General features: G+C 42.1%; 1 protein-coding gene across 2 annotated transcripts in view; it reads right to left on the bottom strand.

Annotated features, from left to right (window-relative positions):
* LOC124776296 (tetratricopeptide repeat protein 14 homolog) overlaps positions 1-26,495 on the bottom strand; it is an 86,876-nt gene extending 60,381 nt beyond the window's left edge. For both annotated transcript variants that reach the window (XM_047251212.1, XM_047251211.1), the window contains exons 1-3: positions 26,461-26,495; positions 17,202-17,417; positions 16,999-17,123 (exon numbers count right to left, since the gene is read on the bottom strand). In XM_047251212.1, the coding sequence (XP_047107168.1) occupies positions 16,999-17,123; positions 17,202-17,371 (295 nt within the window). In that variant the 5' untranslated portion in view covers positions 17,372-17,417; positions 26,461-26,495. The remainder of the gene's footprint in view (positions 1-16,998; positions 17,124-17,201; positions 17,418-26,460) is intronic.
* Between the last annotated feature and the right edge of the window lie 636 nt (positions 26,496-27,131).

Here is a 27,131-nt window from a genome sequence, read left to right on the forward strand (position 1 = left end):
ATCAACATGTACTATAATCATGGAAATTACTACTGTAATAATGTTGACTGGGAACAAGTCTCTCATCATTAAAACTTCACTGCAGTAAAAACCATTTCAATGACAAGCAATTTCAGAAACCACAGAAAATCAATCACAACATTACCTAATTGTGGGTAACAAAAGAATGTTACGCCAATCGTACTCTGAGACAATATCTTCGCTACTTTACTTCTACGAACAGAATGTAGTTTCTTTCCGAATAACCACTATGGAAATGTCTGTGCTTTATAATTCCTCACATATCTCATCCTACAGAATACTTTAACTTACGAGGCTCTCCTAACACAATCCAGTTCAATTTAGTTTGGTTCTACGTCCACGGCACTGGGAACACTGAGTGCGATAGTGAATTTGCTGTAAGATCATTACGCTTCTATCAGATTCATGCGGAAAACAAAACGAAAATATGAGTATATTAAAATTTTGTACATTGCTTTCAGAATCAACAATCATACCCATACAACATGTTTCCAGTTAGGGGATAGACACACAGTCAATGCAACCGCAACTTCGGCCTACATGGAAAGTTCTCTCAATGTATTACAGTGCTTCAGTGCTGCAGAAAGAATTCAGTATCCTTTGAAGTGCTAGGAGTGGGCATTACTGAGCACTGGGCATCAGCTTTGTTACCACACTAAAAAACCCATAGGAAAAACAAGGCTGGTACATAAAACTTATTTTGTATTACAGCAGGAATTCATTTGCCGTCTCATCAACTTACTAATGAACATTCACTTCTTATAAGCAAAATAAAAGGACGACGTACACTGACAATGCTGAAAACCAAAATTGCAATGCCGAAGACACCCCTTCCTGTTTAGTTTCAACAACTAAAACATGAAAAATTTCACTTTATGTTTCATGACATTCAGTAATCTATACTGTGGTGTCACCGCCAGACACCACACTTGCTAGGTGGTAGCCTTTAAATCGGCCGGGGTCCATTAATATACGTCGGACTTGCGTGTCGCCACCGTCAGTGATAGCAGACCGAGTGCCACCACACGGCAGGTCTAGAGAGACGTACTGGCACTCGCCCCAGTTGTACAGCCGACTTTGCAAGGAACGGTTCACTGACAACTACGCTCTCATTTGCCGATACGATAGTTAGCATAGCCTTCAGCTACAATTGCTACGACCTAGCAAGGCGCCATAATCCTTTGCTATATATATTGTAGTTATAACATGTATCATCAAGAGCGATGTTCTACAAATGTGGATTAAAGTTAAGTATTCCAGAAGCTAAGTACTTTTCTTTATAGCATTAATTACGTATCCTGTTTCAGACCTCACGCCAGCCTGCGTGAGTTTAAGCGCGTGCCTTTCGGCTTCCTCTCATTGTGTCTAGGCTGTCTTGTCTGGACACAACATATATGGCGACTCGGATACAAACGGTCTCCTTTATATATAACTAATTTACTTGTGTCATCGCTTCGCCACATTCTCCAGATTTACCGTCCGAATTTCATCGCTTGCAGAATCAGCAGACGCAGGCGTTATTGGATGCCCTTGGACAGCTCGTCCAGGGTCAACGTGCAATGCAAAACAATGCGGCAGCCGCCGCTCCACCGCTACCGCAGCTACAACATGCAGTTGCACCACTTTTTCGTCCGTTTGATGCGGCGATGGAACGCTGGACGGAGTGGTCACGCCAATTTGGGTTCCATCTCGCCGCCTACAGAATTCAAAGTAATGAGCGGCAGCCTCACTTATTAGCGTGTGTCGGCGTCCAGACGTACCGTGTGATAGTGAAATTGTTTCCCCGACGCGACGTAGCAACTCTGTCCTACGACGAAATTTTGTCTGCATTAGATGCATATTTCAAAAAATCAGTCAATGTAGTTGCGAAAAGGTATACCTTCTTTCGTACAAAACGTACGGCAGGTCAGACTAATCGGGAGTGGGTTGCAACTTTGCAAGGCCTTACTAGGGATTGTGCTTTTGAGTGTGAATGTCGACTCCCTTATTCAGATACTATGGTGCGTGATGCAATTGCACAGAACGTTTCAGATGTTCGTATACGGGAGCAGATTTTGAAACTAGTCAATCCCTCCCTTCAACAAGTGATGGACATATTGGATAGGCAAGACACACTTGACTTTGCTCAGGAATCATTTGAAACTTCGCCAGCCGTGTGTCATGTTAACCGGCCCGCCGGGCGAGCTGCACGGAACTGTAAACAGCCCTCGCGCTCGTCCGCGCAGCTGCCGCCTAGCTATCAACCACGTGTCCCGCGGCAGCAAGCAAATGCAGTGAAATCATGCCCGCGGTGTGCTACTAGACATTCGCGTGAAAATTGCCCGTCACGCCAAGCTATTTGCTTTTTCTGTAATAGAAAAGGACATGTTCAGAGTGTTTGCCAGAAAAAGCTCAGATCGGACACACTCAACGATTCCAGGCCCTTTGCTTCGCGCCGGAATCGAACCAAGAATACTCAGGCTCGTGAACCTTCGCCCATGGAAATTCATGTAGTTAATTCCACTCCGCCCAGTGCCACTCCCTCTAAAAGTGACTGTGTGCGTCCCACAAAAAGTGTGCGTCGACGTCACTGGAAATCATGTCAATTAGCAAGTGATTCTGTACCAGTGTGTGTTCACGTTGCACGAGACAGTCACTCTTGTCGTCAGCAGGACAATAAACTTTTTGTAGATTTGGACATTAATGGCAAGGTCATACCATTCCAGCTCTATACCGGAGCTGCAGTTTCATTGATCAATAAAGACACGTACAAACAACTGGGCACACCTCCGTTGTGTGCCGCAAATGTTAAGGTAAATAGTTATTCAGGTCAGAATATCCCTGTGTTAGGACAGTGCAGCCTTCTTGCAACATACAAAGGACAAACAAAACTTGTGTCATTTTACGTCCTTCGTTCTTCTTCTGCAGTGAACTTGTTTGGTTTCGATTTATTTCAGTTGTTTAACTTGTCTATAGTAAATCAGGTACTATCAGTGAACCAGACTGTGCCTTCCGCCAGTGTTTCAAGTCTATGTGAAGAGTTTGCAGACATTTTTGCACCGGGCCTTGGTTGCGCTAAGCACTATGAAGCACATTTGGAACTGAAAGTAAACGCGCAACCGGGATTTTTCAGGGCGCGCAATGTTCCCAAATGTTCCCCACGCATTGCGTGATGAGGTCACAAGAACATTACACGATTTGGAATCACAAGGTGTGATTGAACGTGCGCAGGCTTCTCTCTGGGCCTCGCCCTTAGTAATTTTGCCAAAACCTTCAGGAAAACTGAGACTTTGTGTGGACTTCAAGGCAACAGTGAATCCACAACTCGTGATTGCAACTTTTCCCTTACCCCTCCCGGAAGATCTTTTTGATAAACTGTGCCTGGGTAAATATTTTTCGACGTTGGACCTAGCAGATACGCACTTGCAAATACCGGTGGACGAAGAACCCCAGCGCGATTGGTGGTTAACACGCATCTTGGTTTGTACCGATTCAAAAGACTGCCATTCGGGTGTGTATCCGCCCCTGCATTGTTTCAGCAACATCTGCAAACTGTTTGTGCGTCGGTCCCTACTGCAGCAAACTATCTGGACGATATTGTGATCTCCGGAAAGACGGAAGAAGAACATTTAGCCAATCTCAGAACAATATTTCAGGTCTTGCGACAAAATGGTCTTCGCTTGCGGAAGGACAAATGTGTGTTTTATGTTCATGACTTGCCATATTTGGGACATGTAATCAATGCCCAAGGCATACATCCCAGTCCCGAGCACCTCCGTGCCATACAGGACTTGCCTTCGCCGCAGAATCTGAAGCAGCTACAGAGTGTGTTGGGGAAAATGAATTATTACCATCGCTATCTTCCCCATGCCTCTTCCATTTCAGCTCCGCTTCATCGCTTACGCTGTAAAGGTGTTCCGTTTGTCTGGACGACGGAATGCGAACGCGCCTTTCGCCAGTTGAAATCGGCGTTGCTTTCTAGTACTTGCCTTACGCCATTCGATCCCAAGAAACCCCTTTTGTTGATGGTAGATCCATCGGATTTCGGGATCGGTGCTGTGCTTGCGCACAAAGATGGCTCGCATGATCGTCCTATTGCCTTGCGTCCAAATTGCTCTCGTCTGCGCAACGAAATTATTCACAGATAGAGAAAGGAGCCTTGGCTCTCGTATTTGGTGTTACTGTGTTACTAAGTTTCACGATTTCTTGTATGGTCGTCACTTTACCATCATCACAGACCACAAACCTTTGATGTCGCTTTTTCATCCGAACAAGCCTGTACCTCCACGTACGGCGCAGAAATTCATTCGCTGGTCTATTTTCCTCTCGCAGTACCGCTACGATATCTTGTATCGGTCCACTGCTAAGCACGGAAACGCCGATGCATTGTCCCGTTTGCCTGTTGCTGGGGATAGAGCATTCGATTCTTCCGAACTTGTTTGCATGTTCATTGATGCGGAATTCGATGACGTGGTCGAATCGTTTCCAATTGCTTTTCGTCGTGTAGCTACAGCCACAGCTGCTGACCCTGTCTTTGCTACAGTTTTGCGTTTTGTAGCTACGCAATGGCCCTTGTCAAAGTCACGGATCTAGGATCCGTTGGTTCGCCGATTTTTTGCTCACAAGGAGAGACTTCTTGTTCGACGTGGTGTTTTGCTGTTGCCTTCTGATAATGATCAGTCCAGGGTCGTGGTCCCACATTCGTTACAGTCCTCTGTCTTACAGCTTCTCCACCAAGGACATTGGGGTATAGTGCGAACGAAACAACTTGCTCGTCAGCACTGTACTTGGTTCGGAATCGATGCTGCAATTACGAATATGTGCTCTTCTTGCATGGCGTGTGCCGAACAACAATCCGCACCACCGCGGAAATTCTTTGCATGGCCGAAAGCCACTTCCCCTTGGCAACGCTTGCACATCGATTTTGCTGGTCCATTCTGGAATGCTCGATGGTTGGTTCTGGTCGATTCCCTCAGTAATTTTCCTTTTGTTGTCAGGATGTCTTCCACGACGTCTTCAGCCACCATCCAAGCGTTATCCGCTATTTTTTGCATTGAAGGTCTTCCGCAGACTATTGTTTCCGACAATGGCCCACAATTCATGTCCGCAGAATTTCAGTTATTCTGCAAGGCCAATGGTATTCAACATCTGACATCCACGCCGTTTTCGCCTCAGTCAAACGGTGCTGCTGAACGATTGGTCCGGACTTTCAAGTCACAGATGTTGAAGTCGAAAGAGTCACATTCTCGGGAGGACGCGTTATTGCTCTTTTTGTGCTCGTATCACTCTCAGCCCCGAGATGGTCGCTCGCCGGCTGAGTTGTTGCAAGGTCATCCTCTTCGAACCTTGATGTCTTTGCTGCATCCGCCGCATCAGGTCCCTGTGCAGCGGCAGCCACCTGCTTTTGCTCCAGGCGATGTTGTATACTATCGCAACTATCGCGGTTCACGGCATTGGCTCGCAGGGCACATTCTTCGCTGCCTCGGCCGCACTATGTATCTGGTTTTGGGGGCCTCTGGTGAGGTGCGTCGGCACCTCAATCAGCTGCGCCTCTGTCGTCGCACGGGTACTGCCGCTCCCCGTCTGCTTTCAGCGACGGTGCCGCCCGGTCAGCACCCTGGGGACCCATCTACTGGCTCGCCTCATCCCCAGGTGTTACCGACGCTGCCTTCCATTTTGCCCCGTGGCGATGCGCCGCCGCCTGTTCTCCTGCCGGCTATGCCCGCAGTGGACGCTTCGCTGCAGCCGCCAAGCGCCTCCCTGGGTCAGGCGCCGCCGATTGCTTCCCGTAGCCAGCTGTCCTCCGACACGGACCTCTTGCCCGCTCCGGACCAGATGTCGTCTTCGCCCGTCGGCTGCCCCGAAGCGATGGAGGTCGACCCTAGGGCCCCTCCTGTCTCTTTACGGGTGCATACACAGCATGTTGGCGTGCACCCTGGACTACGTTTTCAGGCGTTTCCTAGCTCCCCTCGGACCGAATAGCCGGGTGCGGGTGGCACAGCCTCGCCTGTTAGGCTCCCCACCTCATCGCATTCGTCAACATGGAGTCCTCCACACGGCGGGCGGAAGCCTTATAACACAACTGTACGCCGATTTGCGGGGGAGGAATGTGGTGTCACTGCCAGACACCACACTTGCTAGGTGGTAGCCTTTAAATTGGCCGCGGTCCATTAGTATACGTCGGACCCGCGTATCGCCACTGTCAGTGATAGTAGACCGAGCGCCACCACACGGCAGGTCTAGAGAGACGTACTGGCACTCGCCCCAGTTGTACAGCCGACTTTGCAAGGAACGGTTCACTGACAACTACGCTCTCCTTTGCCGAGACGATAGTTAGCATAGCCTTCAGCTACAATTGCTACGACCTAGCAAGGCGCCATAATCCTTTGCTATATATATTGTGGTTATAACATGTATCATCAAGAGCGATGTTCTACAAATGTGGATTAAAGTTAAGTATTCCAGAAGCTAAGTACTTTTCTTTATAGCATTAATTACGTATCCTGTTTCAGACCTCACGCCAGCCTGCGTGAGTTTAAGCGCGTGCCTTTCGGCTTCCTCTCATTGTGTCTAGGCTGTCTTGTCAAGACAACATATACAAAAATATGTAAGTTTGGTTACTATATCATCATTTCAAATCATTTGAAGTCTTGCATATTACACTATCGTGTCATATTCTGAAACCAGAATATTTCACTTATATCTGACTGGAATTTAGTCAATGTATGGAGATTGAAATTAATTTAAAAAATTTAATGTCTGATGCTCTGTTACCTCAATTTCAACGTATATCGAGTAAGTCATTGTCCCAGGGAACAACTCAATTTTTCCTCTCTGCTGCCCTGTAAGTTGCGCAGAAATATACACGCCGCAATGCTGTACAAAACCACCTCTGAGTTTGATTCCAGTAGGCAAGTTTTGCACTATCAGGCACAGCTACTACATGAAATAGAGGTGAGAAAGTGGGGGGGGGGGGGTGTGATGTAATGATCGGAAGCTAAGTTTACATCTGCAGCCACCTGTGCTACATTGTTCAAAGCTGGTACTAGAACTGCAAACTGCCAGGGATCCGAGGATCATCTCTCAGCAGCTGCTACACTACTCTTCACTAACTGGAGATTTCACCAAAAAAATCTCTTTCAAATTCATCCCTGATATTCTCTTTGCTAGTTTTGCATGGTTAGTGTTCATAGTCCTGATATTCTGTAGAAAATTTTACCAACAGATGGCATTGTAAACATGAGAATACGCATACAGATGCACGACTTATGGCTGTTCCTCAGCCTGCGTCCCTGACACCCAACATGGCAAGTGCTGTTGGTAAAGCTCTTTTACAACAGCTGTGACTGTGACTGTGCCAGTAGCCCTGTAGAAGTTCCAGACACTCAAGGGTATGAAAATAGGCATTGGTCTTCTAAGGGTCTGGAGAAAATGATTACAAAATTTGAGAAGACAGGTTCTTTTGAAACGCAATGTGGAAGAGGCAGGAAAACAGTTCATACAATGTTTGTCAAAAAAATCAATTGATCTAACGTCTGCTGAAGACCTGCCACAGCACTGCAGGAGAGATCGAGCGGTTGTGTGCAAATGTGCGGTGCACGACGAACTTGCTTGAACATTGGACATGCCCATGAGCACAGCACATAAAATCCTAAGAAACATCCTGCATTGTTATCCATAGAAAATTGCACATGATCAAGAGTTGCTTCCTGCTGACCTGAGACAAAGACAATATTCTCTATGGATTCTCTCACTTGCACAGAAGTAGACAATGAATGGCCAAGCAATATTCTGTTGACAGACAAAGCCCATTTCCATCTCCAAGGACATTAAATATGCAAATTTGCAGAATATGGGCAATGTAAAAATTGCACACATACGCGCACACCAACTGCTTCCACCACATTCTGCAAAGGTGGCTGTGGTTCAGTTGACATTATAGTTTATTGTATGGTCATATTTTCTTGAGGTGATGTGTCCTGCGAGTACTGTTACCCGTACAGACACTGGTAAAACTATGAGAGTCTTTTGCGCATCACATTCATTCAAATCCTCCAACAGAGTAGATGTGTGGAAAGATCTTTTTTATGCTAGATGGCACTCCTCCACACATTGCACAGCCAGTGAAGTGGCTGCAGTTCGGAAATGCTAGAATGATCAGCCGCCAATTCCCTCAGCCTTATTACTTCTAGCTGTGGGATTATCTGCAAGATGTTGAATGCAGTGCTCAAATTATGAACATTACTGAAGGCACACATGGAGCAACACATTCTGAATGTGACTCCAGACACTCCAATCTGTTGTGGAACATGCTGTTTCTCGATTTCAACTCTTGGAAGAAAAATAGTTGAACATATCTTTCTTCAGTCCCATGTCAATCAGAAACCAATACCATTTTTCCTTTTATACAGTTTTCAACCTCAGGACAATTAAAAACCAAATTTTCCCTATCTGATGTCGTATGGCCTTGCCATGGTGGTTGGGCTTACTTAACTAGCAACACCACAACTGCTGATTGCTGAACTTTTGCAGTCATCCACACAGAACAGTACAGATAGTGTAATATGCAACACAAACTATAGCCACCATACTAGGATTCATTTGTCATATGCAGCTGACCCCATTTACATTAAAATGCTTACAGGACCATCTATTGGTAAAATTTTCATCAACTCTTGTTTTGTTCCATGACGTTTCCCTGTGTCAATAATATGTTGTTCAAATTTTACATCATTCTGAGCAGTGGTTTTCTTTTTACAGCATTTTCAAACAGGAACTTCGACTATGAACACCCTGTAAACTACTTGTGTTATAATACAGGCATTCCAAGTACAAAAACGTGTGGGACTTGCCCATGATTCCACCTTGTTTTCATACTCAACAATACAAATAAATGACAGGATGAGAAGACAGACTGCTATGGACTGCACCAGGCAAGATTTGAAATCCTGAGGGCTTAAAGGTGGAAGAGAGAGTAATATGCAAGACAGAGATGATTGACAAAATATCTTGCAAGATAGTTGACATTTGAGGGCAGGAGGAAGGGGGGAATTAGGCGAGTCAGAAAATAAGAAACGCGAGCAAAGAAAGGAATAATTACTGAAAGGAAATGCTGAGACCAAAGGACACATTGTAATGCCAGTTTCCACATGTGGACTTCTGAGAAACTGGTGTTAGGGGAGAATCTAGAGGGTATGTGTGGTGAAACAGGCACCGAGATCATGACTGTCATGTTGCAGAGCATGCTCTGAGCCAGGATATTGTGTGCTGCTAGTATACATTCTCTGCCTATATTCATTCTGCCAAATCAATAACTTGTTGGTAGTCACAGCTGGTGTGTGATGTGTCATTTTCCAGATGGCTCTCCCTTTGATAGTAGATATTGCGAGTCACAGAGCTGACAGTGGTGGTAGGAGGGTGCATAGGGCAAGCTTACAGTGGGAGCAGTCAGAGTAGGGAAACCCAAGCAGAAGAAGCGTAGGGTCTGACGAGGATATTGGAGAGATGGGAGGAGGGAACACTTTTCTCTGTATGGTCGGCAAAATGCAAAATGTCAAGACAGAATGTACCTCATTTCACAGCATGATTTTAAGAAGTAATAACCTTGTTGAAATAACTGATTAATGCAAGGGCTGATCAATTAAGACAGACTGATTTTTTTCCCTATATCTTCCGTGATAGGATATCTGTATCACAAATATTTGCAAAGAGCAAGTTTTACATAAATTGTCCATAGGTGGAAGCACTTTAATATCGGCAGGTTGGTAGTAATGTTCTATTGTGTAGATGTTCTTTGAATTTTGCATACCAAACAATGGAGGTGAGGCAAGAGGAGCAGTACAGTGTAATAAAATTCTGTGATCACTTAAACCATATAGTCACAGAAACCTACGAAAAGCTGACAAACATACAGTGAACATGCAGTACCTCGTGCAATAGTATTCAAGATTTCAAAGAAGGTAGACTTGTCTGTGTTAACCAAAGTGAGCCTTGTGTTTCGGCTTCTGCTGTGACTAAGTCAACATCAACACAGCTGCTGTGATTGTCAGTGAGATCGGCAGGTTACGTTACATAACCTCAGTGAAGTGTTGAGAATTTCATATGGCAGAGTCATTACTGTTATGCATGATCATTCTACATATGACCACCATTTCTGCCCATTGGGTGCCTCATCTGTTGACTACCAAACAAAAGGTTGTGCGAATGTAGGCAAGCTACGAGGTGCTGCATCCCTTTGCTGACGGAAGGGTTGTGTTTCTGGAATCGATTACCACCAGTGATGAGTTGTGTCTGCATTATTATGATCCTGAAGGAAAACAAGCAGTGTGAAAATCGATGGGTTCTGCAACACCGAAAAGCTCAAAGTTGTTGAATCTTCAGGGAAAGTGAGTGACCATATTTTTTCCATTCATGAAATGATTTACCAGCCAGCAGTTTCCCCTCACACTACTGTTAACAGCAGTGTAGACTGAACTGAGGAAGCACATTGCAAAGAAACAACCATAACTTCTCGGGCAGGGTGATGACTTCAACATGACAACGCATGGCACCATATGGCGAATCAAGTTGTCCCATTTCTGGCACAATCCAAGATTATCTGCGTACCGGATCCACCGTACAGCCCCGATCTTGCACCCTGTGCTTTTTAAATTTTTTTATCACTAAAAGCAAAGCTTTGGGGCATTTTATTAGAGAACTCTGAAGCAGTGCTCAAATGAAGTGAGGTTATTCGCAAGAACCTCACAAAGAATAGCTTGCGCATCACTTGTTCAAGGACTGGCAGATAGTATAAAAAGTGCTTTCACCTAGGAGGAGGAATAAATAGAAGTATCTTGTGAAAAAATTAAATGGAGTAACAATAACCCGTGAAAAAAGTTCAGTCTTTGTTGATCAGCACTCGTACAGTCAAGACCAGGATAGTATTAAGAGACAAGAGGTGTACTAAGCTATTTTTTGCAGGGATCAGCAGTACCAGGATATCATGTGATGGCCCAGGAAATCTGCTTTTTATCAAGGCTGGTAGGGTAACTGTGTCAAGTGAAGGGTATCGTACCGAACATGTGACATGGAAGGGATGGCAACTGCCAAAATGTGAATAATGTTGCTTGTAAGTAGGTTTAATGTGAGCAGAAGTGTGCAACTTACTATTAGTGAGTATGATATCAACATCAAGGAAGGTGGTATGGGATTTGGAATCTGACTGAAATTTAATCAGGAGAATGTTATTTAGAGATTCCACAAATTTTAACAGGCCATCCTCACCCTGAATCTATATGATATCAATGTATCTAAACCAAACCGGACGAGAGAGCTAATGGATCTCAGTAAAGCCCTAAAAGTGAGCCATGAATGCTGGGATAGGAAGAAGCCACCCTCGTTCCAATGGCAGTGCCCTGATGTGTTCGTAGGTCTGCCCCCAAAGGTAAAGTACTTATAAAGATGGTTACGGTGAGCAGGAGGAACGTCATAGTTTGGAATCATGTGGGCACTGATAGAGGTAATGTTCAGCAACAGACAAACTACATACAAATGACACTCAAGGTGTGTGGTGGGAGTGGGACAGACAGATTTCAGGCAATCTTGGTAATGGTTGGTGTCTACTGTAGTCTCTGTACTATAGATTGCAAATGTTGAGACAGATGTGTGTTCATTGGTTGTTTTGAAGTTAGCAACTATGGGACAGGGAGTGCGATCTATTAAACGGAGAGCCATTTGCAAAATGACGCCATACACCAACTATTATGTAAACACTGTCTGGCCTATTGGTGTGGTTACCACCATGGTATGGTTACCACCAAGTTATCAGTTAGGCTAAATGGGCATAGAGGTGTATACTAACAACACTCAATATCCTGTTGCAGAGCATGCTGTACAGTGACAGTCATGACCTTGTTGCCTATTTCATTGCACATGCCATGTAGATTCTCTCTCTACACCAGTTTCTCAGAGCTACACAAGTGGGAAATTCCATCACAATGTGTCCTTTGTTCTCACCACCCATCTTAATTTACATTAATTTCTTTTGGTCTCGGCATTCATCTTGAGTAACTATTCCTTTCTTCACTCCCTATTAGTCTTCTGTGTAGTCTGGCCTGTCAAATCCCCTCCCTCCCACCTCACACACGTCTACCACAGATAATGTACTCAGCTTTCTGTTGTTATTGGAGTCTGCACAGGCTACGATGGCCTAAACACAGTGACCAATTTTCATCTGAAGCACTGGGGGCAAGTTCATTCAGTTGTTCAGAAGGGGAGACTAACAGTGTTTGACCCCTTTCAGCCAATAGGCAATGACAGAATTCAGATGCACAGCATGCAATCCTTCTCAAATGATTTTACTGAGAGTTTTTTTACATGTAGTTTTATATGTCAGCTTCATGATGACATGCCCATCATCATTTCGTTAATGGTTTTAGTAACTGTGGCATTTGCAGGTAAGTAAGATACTGTGCGAAATTTTAAAGTATTTTGCGACGAAAAATAGGGGTCATTATGATTTTGTGTTTGGTGCATATTATGTAATATGTTGCTGCATATGAAATTTAGCTAACATATTGAATTTTTCTTCACGCTCTGGTGGACGCCACTGTCACTCAAGAAAACTGATCTGATGTAGCAGAATCATTTGCTATCACAGGAACAAGTGCTGAGCCAGTCAGAGATACAAACACCATTTCTCATACTTCGTGATTTCAGATATCAAAATGAAATTTTGACAAATGATAGCATGCAAGGAGGCATTGTTTTGTCACATGGTTGCTATCCAAAACTAAATTATCTGCTGTGTTATTCCAATAACTACAGAATTTTTCAAAGAAAGAATGTGATTTTTAAGGGCTATCAATAGCTGGTGAAACGAGAAATGTAAGTGAAGATATAACGTGATTATTTTTGTACCAAGGCTGTGGTTTTTCGTAAGCTATCAACCTTATTTTTCCTCAGTTCCTCACTTAATAAATCACTGTTTCAGAATTATATCGCAACTGCATCTGCATATGCTAGAGGGGAGACACTGTGTAACCTCCGCTGTGTTTTGGTTGAAGAAGAAAATTTTAACGTGACAACAAGTAAGTTTCACTAAAAATTCATCACTCCCGATGCTTCTCTGAAACTTAAATGATTAACAAGCCAGGCGAAAATAAATAGCTACTGATTTTGAATTCTCAATATAATTCTTTTTAGATACTATCCAAAGCCGAGGTGACATCTTTTTGAATTGTCACCATGGAAGTGTGGGCATATAAGGGATCCACTTAATACTGACAAAAAAAATTTGTGCATAGCTTCAGTTTAGCATGGCACTTCCCCTTCAGCACTTGGAACTTTCGCTTCAGGACCTGCATACACCCCCCCCCCCCCCCTGCCCACTAAAGCTCTCACCACTGCATGCCCTCCCAACTGCACATCTACCGGACACAGTCTAACTCTTACATGAAGTTTTGGCGGTAACCTGCCTCGCTTATTACGTTCTCTTTGAACGTTAAGCTCTCAGGTTCTCAAATCTCATCCGGTGCAGTCCAAAAGGAAGTCTTTCCCTTGCATCTATCTGGTAAGTTTCTCCTGACCCGGGGTTCTGGACAACTTTTCAATCCTCAGAAATCTTTTCCTTCATCCTTCTCCCTTCCCCTTCAACATTTCTGGCGGAAGTAGCCACTAGGTCCAAAAGCTTGCACACTTCCTTACCTTCTACATGTGTTTTCTCCTGCCTCTTGATGAGTAAATTTTGATCTATTCAAGTATATTGTAATTTCAAAAATTAATCTCATTTACACAACTGTAAGATTTAAGAAAGAGGAGCTCTTTAAATAACTTCCACTCAATACCATATAAGTGGTTAAAGATATGACAATGCTCTCACACCCGCTTGCATCCGTCCCAGTCTCATCAATCCATCAGCAGAATTACTTTTATATCATGTTATCTAACACCAAATGGTGTACTACTGTTGTTGCTATATGCATGTCTGGAACATTATGAAGCCACTGTATCCCAGTAGTTTTAGGGGGTGGGGGGTGGGGGGGGGGAAGAGGAGGGGGGTTTGATCTACAAATGCTTAAGAAAATGATAAAGAGGACTTGCCTAATACTACTGCCAACCTCACCAAACAATAAGCATAGCAGCCATTAGCAAAGTAAATGCTTTGCATACTCCACCACTTTTGTGTTTTGAGTTGCTAGTTTTCATTTTAACAATGGAGAATCCAGGATAGAATAATGAAAATATCACACACACACACACACACACACACACACACACACACACAGAGAGAGAGACAGAGAGAGACAGAGAGAGACAGAGAGAGAGAGAGAGAGAGAGAGAGAGAGAGAGAGAGAGTCACTGGACATAGACTGGATTGGGTAACAAGGAGATAGACTGGATTGGGTAACAAGGAGGCTGGGACAAGGAGGGGGAAGGATAGCAAGGTAGGGATGCAGAACTGAATAGTGCTGCTTATTGGAGCGAGCATGGAAGTGGTGGAGACAGGATAGGGATGCTACGTGCTGTCACAATTTTTTTCTTTTTTTGGGGGGGGGGGGGGGGGGAGGGGGGGGCACTGAAACAGAGAGGGGAAAAATGTGTAGGTGGAATACAAGACTGTGCAATACTGGAGTGGGACCAAGGGAGGGGATAGGTGGGTGAAAAAAACAAGGGATTAACAGAGGTTGAGGCCAGGTTACGGGAACAAAGGATACATTGCAGGAGAGTTCCTGCCTACACAATTCAGAAAAGCTGGTGTTGGTTACCTGTGAAAGCAGTCCTGTGCTCTACAAACTAAGCTGCAGCTACTGAGCTGCATTCTACATGGGCACAACAACCAACAAGATGTCTATCACCCTGAATGGCTACTGAGAAACTATGGCCAAGAGACAGAAGGAACATTCATTTGCTGAACACACTGCCCAACACAATGAGCTTCACTTCAATGACTACTTCACAGCCTGTGCCATCTGGTTCCTTCTACCAATACCAGCTGGTTTTGTAATATGAATGGTGTTTATAGCACTGTCACTGTGTTGTACTGTTGTATAGGAGAATGATGGAGAATCAAGTGCACTCTAACACATCTTTGATACTTGAAATATCTCTACTGTCACACAAGCAATGTATTTTAGTAATTCACCACCAAGATAGTATAACTTATTTCACCACTGCAATTCAAGGAGCCCATTCTCACGAACATTGTGACAACTATGGAGTTGCTTGAATACATTAACATAAGTGACTCATTTTATAATATATTTCACAGTATTATACAGAGTGACTCAAAAAGAATACCACAACTTTAGGAATTTAAAACTCTGCACCGACAACAGGCAGAGCTAAGCGCTATCTGTCGGCGAATTAAGGGAGCTATAAAGTTTCATTTAGTTGTACATTTGTTCGCTTGAGGCGCTGTTGACTAGGCGTCAGCGTCAGTTGATGCTAAGATGGCGACCGCTCAACAGAAAGCTTTTTGTGTTATTGAGTACGGCAGAAGTGAATCGACGACAGTTGTTCAGCGTGCACTTCGAACGAAGTATGGTGTTAAACCTCCTGATAGGTGGTGTATTAAACGTTGGTATAAACAGTTTACAGAGAATGGGTGTTTGTGCAAAGGGAAAAGTTCTGGACGGCCGAGAACGAGTGATGAAAATGTAGCACGCATTTGTTCGCAGCCCAGGAAAATCGACTCTCAGAGCTAGCAGAGAGCTGCAAATTCCACAATCACCTGTATGGAGAGTCCTATGAAAAAAGTTAGTTATGAAACCTTATTGTCTGAAATTGGTTCAAGCACTGAACGTCAGCTACCCGAGGCGATGGATCGGCCGCCAGGCAGCCTGTGACAGAGCACTTCATCACTGGCCTCCAAGAAGCCCTGATCTTACCCCCTGCGATTTTTTCTTATGCGGGTATGTTAAGGATATGGTGTTTCGGCCACCTCTCCCAGCCACCATTGATGATTTGAAACGAGAAATAACAGCAGCTATCCAAACAGTCACGCCTGATATGCTATAGAGAGTGTGGAACGAGTTGGAGTATCGGGTTGATATTGCTCGTGTGTCTGGAGGGGGCCATATTGAACATCTCTGAACATGTTTTTGAGTGGAAAAAAACCTTTTAAAATACTCTTTGTAATGATGTATAACAGAAGGTTATATTATGTTTCTTTCATTAAATACACATTTTTAAAGTTGTGGTATTCTTTTTGAATCACCCTGTATATTTGTACAAATACTGTTCTGTAATTAGTGGGAAGTAACCTAAAACACACATTTACTTCAATTTATTGTACTCTGCAAGTTGTTTTATTGGTTCAGCCTATATACAACCAGTGCTGTGAATGTGATTTGCGTGTTTATGATGCTAAATTGTTACAACTTATACAAATGTAATGTAACCTTTATCTTTATTACTATCATGTTTTTGTGAGTATGTAAGTACTATAACCCACCCCACCCCCAACTTATGCACTATCACATATACTGTAAGAAATAAATTTCTCATTTCATTTCTTAGATCACATGAGAACATATGGAAAACAAGTGGCAAGAAGGAACAGGATGATACACCATTTTTCATTTTTTTAAGACTACAGAATAACTTTCATGGTACAAGAGGAAGCTTTAGAGATAAAAAGATGTCGGGAAGGACATAGACTGGAATAAGCTCAATACATAAATGTAAGTGTGCAAATGCTAATCTAAGATGAAGAGGTTGGCCCAAGAGAGAAATCTGTGGCAGTCCTGCATCAACCCAGACAGGAGACATATGACCAAAAAGAAGTCCATTTGCCACCATTGATGACGAGTTTACAAATTCTTTGTGAAGACTGTCCCAGTAAAAACTGTTGTGGTCTTCAGTCCAGAGACTGGTTTGATGCAGCTCTCTTTTATTCTTTTTCACTACTGTTTCCATTTTCTGCTGTATGTGTGTAGGCAGTATGTAATTCAATTATCAGTTACTAATAAGAATGAAGAAAATAAAAGCAAAGCAGATATATTTTTTTACTTCACATACCATCATCATTTTGGGTCTTATCCTTGACTGTTTCACTTGCTTCTGAAAGGGAGAGCTCAAAGAGAGACGTAGCTTTCTTCACAATAAATTGTTGCAGTTTCAGCCTCTTTCCCCTGTCTTGAAAACTGCAATAAGAAACTCATTAAACAAAACAAAACATTTAAAAACCTCAAGACAAAATGAATAACAAAATAAACACAAACCTCAGTTGTTTCTGCCGTTGCTGATATACTTCAAAGTCAATTTCTTTTGAGTTTACGTTCACTTTGCTCAAATCATCTTCACCTCTCTCACTTTCCCACAGCTTTTGTAACTGTTGTCCATGAAAATTCAATGACTGGACCACAAGGTCCGGATTCAATGGAGGCTCCATTGCCTATCATTAACCACTGACAATACTTGTGTAAAGCTTATATTTCCTGGAAAGAAAATCAGAAATACAGATCATCATCCGATTTCCACATTGCAAAGGACAAAATAAGGACTCAACTGAAGAAAACAGCAGACCACACTCATGACATTGTGGACAAAATTATTCGCATGGTTGCGTTATTTTGTCATGTAGGTTAATTTTCTTTGTTTGTCAAAAATGTGATTGAAAAATATCCAGTCTGTAAACCACTATTTGAACATTAAAGGAAAAGGTTTTTTTAAAAAAAAAAAAGGGAGTCAGCAATGTAATCACGATCTGGCCAACAGGTTGCTGCAAGGAAATAAGTATTGATCAGGTCCCACACTGCAACCAGGGATTGAACAGGAGCTGCTTCTTCACTCATTATACAGGGTGAGGCAGTGAAACGGCACGATTTCGATAGTGGTTGTCGGGCGCGGAGGGGGGTTGCGAGAGTGGGGGAAGTGACCTTGGGCGTCTAGAGTGGTGGAAGTTTCAGTAGCCATGGAGCGTTGGTCGAGTGCGCAACGTGCATGTGCCGTAAAGGCACATTACAAAAACGCGGATAGTGTGGTTGGTGCTCAACGCGCCTTTCGTCGTGAATTCAACCTGCCGCCACGGGCTCCCGTGCCATCAAGGAAAGCCATTCTCCTTTGGGTTAAAACCTTTGAAGCTACTGCTAGCACAACAAAGAAAAGAGGCGGCAGCACAAAAACAATCCGGACACCCGAGAACATTAATCGTGTGCGCGAAGCGTTGGGACGAAGTCCGCGAAAATCCGCGAGACGGCACAGCGCAGAACTTGGTCTCAGCAATCGATCAGTAAGACGGATTTTGAAGAGTGACCTTCACTATCATCCATACAAAATTCAGGTAGTGCAAGCCCTTAAACCTAATGACTACAATAACCGTATACGCTTTTGCCAGTCAATGCTTAACGTTATTGAACGAAATGAAGAAAGAGTGCATAACTTATGGATGAGTGATGAAGCCCACTTTCATCTTAGTGGGTACGTAAATAAGCAAAACTTCAGATATTGGTCCTCAGATAACCCGCACGAACTTCATGAAAAACCTCTCCATTCTGAAAAAGTAACAGTCTGGTGCGCAATGTCATCTCGTGGAATCGTGGGGCCCTATTTTTTTGAAGATGAAGATGGCAACACAGTGACAGTAAACTCTGGACGTTATGCTGACATGTTGACCATTTTTGGTCTGCCTGGAATTGATCGACATGATCCAGATGCTGAAACACTCTTCCAGCAAGATGGTGCAACAAGCCATACTGCTAATGTCTCAATGGAATTGCTCAGACTTGCATTTCCACGACGTCTAATCAGCAGGAATGGCGATTTCCCCTGGCCTGCCCGTTCACCAGATCTGACGGCACCAGACTTTTTTCTTTGGGGCTACCTCAAGTGCAAAGTCTTCCAGGAAAATCCACCAAGAACAAAAGAAGACCTGAATGAGCGAATTCGACAGGAAATTAACAACATTCCAGTACAGATGCTACGAAACGTCATGGGACAATTTTATCTCAGGCTTAGACAATGTGTGCAAAACCAAGGACGACACCTCACTGACACCATATTTAAAAAATGATTGTTTTTAAGTTAAATCTTTAATTTCCACTCTTGTACTTGAGATCCATGTTCAACTATTATGATTTTACTTGTAAATAAATCTTTGGTGGTTTTACAAAATCGTGCCGTTTCACTGCCTCACCCTGTAGTATAAACACCGTGTAAAAGACATAAATGGTCTCAGTGAAGTGTGTGTTCCTAACAGCCATAAGCAACAGTGGAGGTAGGCAGAACAGCAGCCGATTTTCAGTCCCGTAAATTTTATATGAAATTTAGGTATCCTGTCCACATTTCACTCTCAACATTGTGGCAACTAAAATCGACCATGCGGAAAGTATACTCTACGGACTTTTACCTCTGCAAACTCTTCAAAATTTCATGCAAAAGTTTACTATATTTAATGCTGCATAATAACTGCGTTGAACATCGAAACAAAATTAAGTCACTTATGGGGGGAAGGTATCAGTCAAGAAGAAGTGTAAAAATCAAATTTTTGGGCCAAATAGTTTTTGTGAAATCAAATGATAAGTGTGTCAAAGCAGTGGGAACACCATGTGTCTGCACAGGCGAGCAGTGCAGTGATGACAAAATCGCGCACAGCGCGGAATGCGGGGAGCACGTGTCTGCAGCAGCGAAAGGGTTAATGATGAGACAAAGCACTAGAAATTTCAAAAAATTGCATTCAAACGAATACAATTCGTGAAGTAAGGCACTTCGATATTGTTTTTAAATAATGAAAATATTAAGCACCGCATAAGGTTTGAACTCATAACCTTTAATGTAGTAGCCAAACACCTTAACCGTTACGCTAACGCACCTCGTCTGACTAAACAACGCCATGAGGACTATAACACGTCACGCAAAAAACTGACAAACACTGTTCCTATGACTATGAATTACTCACGCTTCATCGAAGTACAATAGGAAATAAACAATTACCGCTGTTCTTTATTGCGAAAAAGCGGTTCGTGAGAGTGATACAAACACCTTTCCTTGCTATCGCCTGAATTAGGAGTCTTATTGCTTGTTTGGTTTAATTAATTAATAGAATATGAAGCAATTAGTATAAAGAATGCTTCTTCCAAACTTCCTATAAAAGAATGTCTGCTATCAAGACATTGCTTTTGTTCTATTACTTTATTTACGACTGAACGTTTCTAAAACTGAAGACACTCGTCCATGCTCTGCACTGCAGTCGAGATGTGGCAACGTCGTTCTCTGTTCATTGGCTGACTGTGTTTTGTGACGTCAGATGTGCAGAACGAACCTAAACTCGGCCGCCAACATAAATGACGCGCGCTTTAGCATTTGTAGACTTAGAGAAAGCTTTTGACAATGTTGACTGGAATACTCTCTTTCAAGTTCTGAAGGTGGCAGGGGTAAAATACAGGGAGCGAAAGGCTATTTACAATTTGTACAGAAACCAGATGGCAGTTATAAGAGTCGAGGGACATGAAAGGGAAGCAGTGGTTGGGAAAGGAGTGAGACAGGGTTGTAGCCTCTCCCCGATGCTATTCAATCTGTACATTGAGCAAGCAGTAAAGGAAACAAAAGAAAAGTTCAGAGTAGGTATTAAAATCCATGGAGAAGAAATAAAAACTTTGAGGTTCACCGATGACACTGTAATTTTGTCAAAGACAGCAAAGGACTTGGAAGAGCAGTTGAACGGAATGGACAGTGTCATGAAAGGGGAGTATAAGATGAACATCAACAAAAGCAAAACAAGGATAATGGAATGTAGTCAAATTAAATCGGGTGATGCTGAGGGGATTAGATTAGGAAATGAGACACTTAAAGTAGTAAAGGAGTTTTGCTATTTGGGGAGCAAAATAACTAATGATGGTCGAAGTAGAGAGGATATAAAATGTAGACTGGCAATGGCAAGGAAAGAGTTTCTGAAGAAGAGAAATTTGTTAACATCGAGTATAGATTTAAGGAAGTCGTTTCTGAAAGTATTTGTATGGAGCGTAGCCATGTATGGAAGTGAAACATGGACGATAAATAGCTTAGACAAGAAGAGAATAGAAGCTTTCGAAATGTGGTGCTACAGAAGAATGCTGAAGATTAGAGGGGTAGATCATATAACTAATGAGGAGGTACTGAATAGGACTGGGGAGAAGAGGAGTTTGTAGCCCAACTTGACTAGAAGAAGGGATCGGTTGGTAGGACATGTTCTGAGGCATCAAGGGATCACTAATTTAGTATTGGAGGGCAGCGTGGAGCGTAAAAATCGTAGAGGAAGACCAAGAGATGAATACACTAAACAGATTCAATGGAGTAGCATGGAGAGCTGCATCAAACCAGTCTCAGGACTGAAGACCACAACAACATTCTGTATGTGCCTCAGCTAAGCACAAACCTACTATCTCTTAGTAAAATGGTGAAAAAAGGTCATTCGGTTTTAACAAACAACGCTGTCCTATTTACAACACATCCTAAAATGTAGTTGTTAGTGCACCATTAGCAAATGGTATGTACCAAATAGACCAACCAAATGATCTAACTTCTGAAGCAAAATCAGCACTACAGTTAAAACAGCACTGACTTGTGGCATGAAAGACTGGGTCATTTGCATTCTGAAGCTATGCATGCCATTCACAAGGGCCTGGCTAGTAGAATTTCATTTGAGGGAGCAGTTAATATTCTTTGTGCCATATGCTTAAAAAGCAAACAAAAAGACTACCTTTTTCACGATCTGGTTGAAGAACCACTTAAATTCGAGCTAATTCATTCAGATTTGTCCAAGCCAATGAAAACAATGTCAACTGGAGGAGCCAAATACTTCCTAATTTTGATGTCTATGGCAGGAAACTACTTCTATATACTCTTGAGAAATAAAAATAAAGTACAACAGTTTGTATGAGACTTTAAAAATCTAGTTGAAAGACAAACTGGGAACAGGATCTTCACTCTGCACACAGATAATGGCACAGAATATGTGAATGATAAACTGATAAACTTTTCAGACAAGGAGGGATCCAACTTTGGCCTACAGCACCATATACACCAGAGAAAAACGGAGTAAAAATGGTTCACATGGCTCTGAGCACTATGGGACTTAACATCAGAGGTCATCAGTCCCCTATAACTTAGAACTACTTAAACCTAACCAACCTAAGGATATCACACACATCCATGCCCGAGGCAGGATTCGAACCTGTTACCATAGCGGTTGCACAGTTCCAGACTAAAGCGCCTAGAACCGCTTGACCACACCGGCAAACAAAGTAGCTGAGCTTCATAACCATACAATAGTAAAAAAAAAAGCAAGATGTGCCTGCTCTTCGAAGCAGATTTGCCAAATTAATTCTGGTTAGAAGCAGGCTCTGATGCAGTCCATTTAATTAACAGATCTATAAACCAAGACTCCAGAAGAACCGTAAACAAACAATAAGCCAGATCTCCAACATCTCAGAATATTTGGAAGCAAGGTATATGTTCACATTCCAAAAGCTTGACTGCCTGGGTCCTGTACTAGTCCACCGCGGCAGTCAGGGTCATAACGAGCTGTAAGTGTCCTGGTATTCATTGCATATTTCTTTACCCAAGCAGTCATTCACTGTACTGTCTTGTGTAACTTTGCCACCTAGCCCAACCACTGATTTCTAAAATGTTTTAAGGAACACTTTTTTGTGTGTATTGCTGTGTATAAAAACTTATTTTCCCGTCTCTTGCTATTTTCAGGATATCACCTGAAGAGGGGTATGTAAGTGCCCAAACCTGGTTGTGTTCTAAATGAGAGAACCTTACAACTGTAGCGGAACTTTCAACCTCCGGTATAATGCTCAGTCGCAGATGTTCCTCCAATACAAAAGCAGAGAAAATTTAAACTGCATTACAAATTTCACACAAAATACCGAAAGGACTTACTACGAACATTCTTGAAGAACTGGACATATATATTCATAGAACTCTAAATGAACACACAGATTTTAAACATGGATACTGTCTCAAAAACTTCTACTGACATAATAGAATACGAAAAGCAGTAATCACATGGAAAGCGAAACATACACAGCCAAAGATAAAATTCAAAGAAAAATAGGAATGAAATGTAACATCTCTGGTAAGCTGTATATATTTTGTAATATTTGCAAGAGCACATGGGGACTGAAGAATCGCAAGAACGTAGGAAATTAAGGAGACGGGACCTCGATAAGTTGAAAGAACCAGAGATTTCAAAAGTTTCACAGGTAGTGTTAGGCAACAGTTGACTAGAACACGGGAAAGGAATACAGGGGAAGAAGAATCTTTGAGATGAAATAGTGAAGGCAGCTGAGGATCAAATAGATAAAAAGACAAGGAATAGTACGAAATGCGCAAACAAAGCTGACACTCAACACGCTGGCCGATGGGAGCGGCTGTAAATGGGAAATGCCTTTGCAGTCACTCCCAATCAACCACAACGCCAAGTGTCAACTCTGCACATACGATAGAAATCCTTGGATTACACAAAAAATTTAACTGATTAAAAGATAAAATACAAAAGTGCAGCAAATAAAGCAGGCAAAAAGGAATACAAATGTCTAAAATGAGTGTGTGTCTGGAACTGCAACAGACCAAAAACTTTAGGATTTAGAAAGATATTTCACTATGGGAAAGTCAAATACCACCTACAGGAAAATGAAACGCCTTTGGGTAAAAGAGAAACACCTATATGAATATCAAGAGCTCAGATGGAAAACCAGTCCTAAGCAAAGGACGGAAAGCTGAAAGGTGGGTAAAAGTTACATATTAGCCACCCTTGCATTTTTCAATATGACATTAGGCTTTGCTACCAGTCATTTTGTCACCACAATCAAATTTTTCTGCTCTCATATTCATTGGCATTGTCAACTCACAGCCAAATTGTCACTTCCAACCTAAGTGAGAACTCAGACTGCGCTACAGACCTGTCACCGAAGGAGTTCAAAAATGGCTCTGAGCACTATGGGACTTACTTAACATCTGAGGTCATTAGTCCCCTAGAACTTAGAACTAGTTAAACCTAACTAACCTAAGGACATCACAAACACCCATGCCCGAGGCAGGGTTCGAACCTGCGACCGTAGCGGTCTTGCGGTTCCAGGCTGCAGCGCCTTTAACCGCACGGCCACTTCGGCCGGCTCACCGAAGGAGTCCAACACGTAACTTTAGCCGAAAGGTTGAAGGAGTACATAGTGGGTATATACGAGGGAGAGGAACTTTAAGCAACAACATAGAAATGGAAAGATGAAGATGAGATGGGAGATATGATACTGTGAGAAGAATCTGACAAAGTAGCATAAGACCCAAGTCGAAACAAGACTACAGAAGTAGACAACATTTCATCAGAACTACTGATAGCCTTGGGACAGCCAGCAATGAGATTTCCACCTGGTGTGCAAGGTGTATTAGACAGGCAAAATAACCTCAAGACTTCCAGAAGAATGTGGTAATTCCAATTCCAAAGAAAGCAGTTGATTACAGTTACGAAAATTACTGAACTATCAGTTTAGTAAGCTGCAAGATACCAACACGAATTCCTGACAACAATGCAAATACTGGTAGAAGCTGACCTCAGGGAAGATCAGTTTGGATTCCAGAGAAATGTAGGAACATGCAAGGCAATACTGACCCTACAACTTACATTAAATGGTGGCTTAAGGAAAGGGAAACCAACATTAACAGCATTTGCAGAGATTAAGAAACCTTTTGACAATGTTGCCTGGAATACTCTCTTTGAAATTCTGTAGATACCCGGGGTTAAATACAGGGAGCAAAAGGCTATTTATAACTTGTACAAAAACCAGAAGGCAATAATAAGAGTCGGTATATATGTAAGGAAGCAGGTATATATGTAAGGAAGCAGTGTTTGAGAACAGAGTGAGACAGGATTGTAACCTATCCGTGTTATTCAAGCACTGAAGAAGCAGCAAATGAAAAACAAAAAATTTGGGTTATTCAATCTCACTGGAGAAGCAGCAATAGAAACAAAAGAAAAATTTGGATTAGAAATTAAAAATTCAGGGAGAAGAATTGCAAACTTTGCACTTTGCCAACAACACCGTAATTGTAAGGCACATCCAATAACTTGGAAGAACAATTGAACAGGATGGAGAGTGTTTTGAAAGAAGCATACAAGATGAGAAATTTGTTAACATCAAACATAGATTTAAGTGTTAGGAAGTAGCTTCTGAAAGCACTTGTCTTGAGTGTAGCCATATATGAAAGTGAAACATAGACAAACAGTTTAGACAAAAATGGAACCTTTTGAAATGCACTGTTACAGAAGATCACTGAAGATTTGATGGGTAGAACACGTAACTAATGACGTACTAAACAGAAACCACAACCCGATTAGGCGAAGAGATCAGTTGATAGGACACATTTTGAAACATTAATAGATCACCATTCTTAGTATTGGGGAGGGGGGAAGAATGTGGAAGGTAAAAGCAGCTGAGGGGAACAACAGATTTATAAATTAATCAGATTCTGAAGGTTGCAGTAATTATTCGGAAAGGAAGAGGCTTGCACAGGATAAAGTAGCATGGTGAGATGAATCAAAGTCTTCAGATTGAAGACCACGTCAACAGATTTCAGTGTTTCTACTCTGCTTCCCTCAACTCGACTGTGCGTCATCTTGGAACGTCCCAACATTGAATTTGGTGCTTGACAGCCCTTATACATGACCGTAAATTCACTGAGTTATGGGAGATCTTTCAGCAAGGCGAAGAAATAACACAATTATAATGCACCAGGTTATGACAGTTAACCCACCTACAACTCCGCAATTTCAAATAAGTTTTATCACTAACAAACCAAAAGCATTTGAAAATACACAAAGAAAAAAACTCCAGTCACAAGGCAAATTAACAATAGACAGACCCACACGTTTCGTTATCATCAGTCTTGCAGAAAGGTGAATATGTTAAACAGCTGCAATATGATAAGTTTGGCATACAATTCATCATACACATGGATAATGCACAGCATATGAATAACACGCTATCTCCATTCGCGACGTGAAAGAAATATCACAACTGTTAATACAACCATTCTGGGAAACAAATACAAAGGGTACTAGTTAACGTTTTTTCCAATAACTATTGCAATTATGCGACATTACAACACCACCCGGGTATCCGGTGTAGTCTCAAGTTGCACACTCAGAACAGTCTGTCACGCAAGCACGAAATAAATTTAGAAAACAACTATAACAACTATTACTATTCATTTACATACAAAACAAATGATGCAAAATTTACTAAATAAAGAATTTATGTATCTTCGACCTTTCTTGCAACTGACGAACTTACACCCGTATTGTGAGCACAACATGGCGGCCTCTCATGAAAAGAGGAATGACGCAGTAAATTAATACATCAAAGAAAAATAATATACTTCAAGTAACAATAATAGCGCAATGAGTTAATAGAACCTAAATCACTTTTTAAGCAATTTTACAACATATAAAACGAATTAAAAACCACAGAAATATACAATATAATTTCACCACACCCAACTCACCTCCTTCGCTTTAACGAACAAAGAAACCAAAGACAACTTACATAACATCGGGAATGCAACCAAAGATAATATGTACTTAAAGTTTCTTCACAAAATAATCGAAATTTTATGAGTGCTAATCGTGTGTTGCAAATTAGTTTGATACAAAATATATTGAAACTTTGTTTAGTTAGTAACACTTGTGACTTCCAACTGTCTTCCTAAGTTTCATTTTTGTATTCGTCCAGGGATCATCTAATATTGGTTGGTTGGTTTGGAGGTCGAATCTAAACGTCTTATAATGAAATAGGATTTGTCATCACAATACAATGTATTCGAATAATTCAAAATATTAAATATATAGAATATATAAATATGTTTTACGAGGATATGATAAATAGTTGGCCGTGGCCTTCTTCCAGCAACAATCCCGGCGTTTCCCTGAAATGATTTAGGGAAACGTAAGTCAGGATGGCCAGACAGAGCATACTCCATCCTTCAGAATATGAGGTCAGTGTCACGACAATATTTACACTGCCTCATTCGGTTGGTTCCTACTGTACAAAGTGCAATGTGCGTAACGTAACTTATAATTTAAGAAAAAAAGTATCACTCTGTTCTTTCGCAGTCTCTAGGCTTACATAATCACTGTACTCTCTACAGAGACCGGCTTGTGACTCCATGACAACGAT

This window comes from Schistocerca piceifrons, chromosome 2, assembly GCF_021461385.2.
Source record: "Schistocerca piceifrons isolate TAMUIC-IGC-003096 chromosome 2, iqSchPice1.1, whole genome shotgun sequence".
Taxonomy (NCBI): domain Eukaryota; kingdom Metazoa; phylum Arthropoda; class Insecta; order Orthoptera; family Acrididae; genus Schistocerca; species Schistocerca piceifrons.